Below are 934 nucleotides of genomic sequence, written 5' to 3' on the forward strand. Positions count from 1 at the left end.
ATCATCGAGCTCATGGAGCCGCACGCGTCCTTCTTCAAGCCGTGCTTTCAGGACCTCGTGCGCATGATGGTCACGATCGCGCAGACGACGAGCGCAAGCTTTGGCACGCGGCAACTGGCCATGGAGGTGCTGGTCTCGATCGCCGAGAACGCGCCGGCCGCGTGCCGCCGGTTCCCGCACAACAGCTTTGTCGAAGTCGTCTTTCCGATCGCGTTTGGCCTCATGCTTGACGTCCCGGACGAGATGCTCGAGGACGACGAAGCCAACGACGACATCTCGAACGTCGACGTCGGCTCCGAGTCGCTCCAGCGCATGGCGCAAGCGATCGGGTTCAAGAAGTCTCTGAGCACGTGCTTTCGCCTCGTCACATCTTTTGCCAACCACGGCGATTGGCACTACCAGTACGCTGCCCTCCTCGGCCTCACGCAGATCGTCGAGATCATCCCGCCGGCCCAAGTCCCGTCCGTCGTCGACCACGTGTTTACACACCTGTCGCCCACGTTCCACCCGCGCGTGCTCAGCGTTGCCCTCGACGCGCTCGGCCAGCTCGCGACGGACCACGGCCCCGTCTTCCAGGAGCAGTACCACGCCCAGACGATCGCGATGCTGCTCGAGTACATGGCGCTCTCGGCGCCGGCGCTGGCCCAAGCCAGCTGGAAGTGGAAGTGCCACTTCCAAGCCCACGCCGCCACGTCGCTGCGCTATTTTATTGACACGTGCCACCCCCGAGGTGATGGACCCGTACCTTGAGTCGCTCCTCACCGCCCTCTTTGCGATGCTCTCGACGGCGCACACGAGTGGCACGTCGATGATCGACCCGACGCCCGAAGGCCGGTCGGTGCAAGAACACGCGGTCGCCGCGATCTCGTCGATCGCGGGTTGCTGCGGCCCTAGCTTTGCCCGCTTTTACGACAAGGTGCTGCCGCCGCTCAAG

At 64.2% G+C, this 934-nt stretch overlaps 1 protein-coding gene across 1 annotated transcript in view; it reads left to right on the forward strand.

The window, feature by feature from the left end:
- SPRG_21795 (hypothetical protein) overlaps window positions 1-934 on the forward strand; it is a gene marked incomplete at both ends in the record, with an annotated part of 2,201 nt that overhangs the window by 823 nt on the left and 444 nt on the right. The window contains 2 exons of the mRNA XM_012356056.1: window positions 99-716; window positions 799-916. Coding sequence (XP_012211446.1) covers window positions 99-716; window positions 799-916 — 736 coding nt within the window. The remainder of the gene's footprint in view (window positions 1-98; window positions 717-798; window positions 917-934) is intronic.

The sequence above is a fragment of the Saprolegnia parasitica genome (assembly GCF_000151545.1).
Source record: "Saprolegnia parasitica CBS 223.65 unplaced genomic scaffold supercont2.364, whole genome shotgun sequence".
NCBI lineage: Eukaryota > Oomycota > Saprolegniomycetes > Saprolegniales > Saprolegniaceae > Saprolegnia > Saprolegnia parasitica.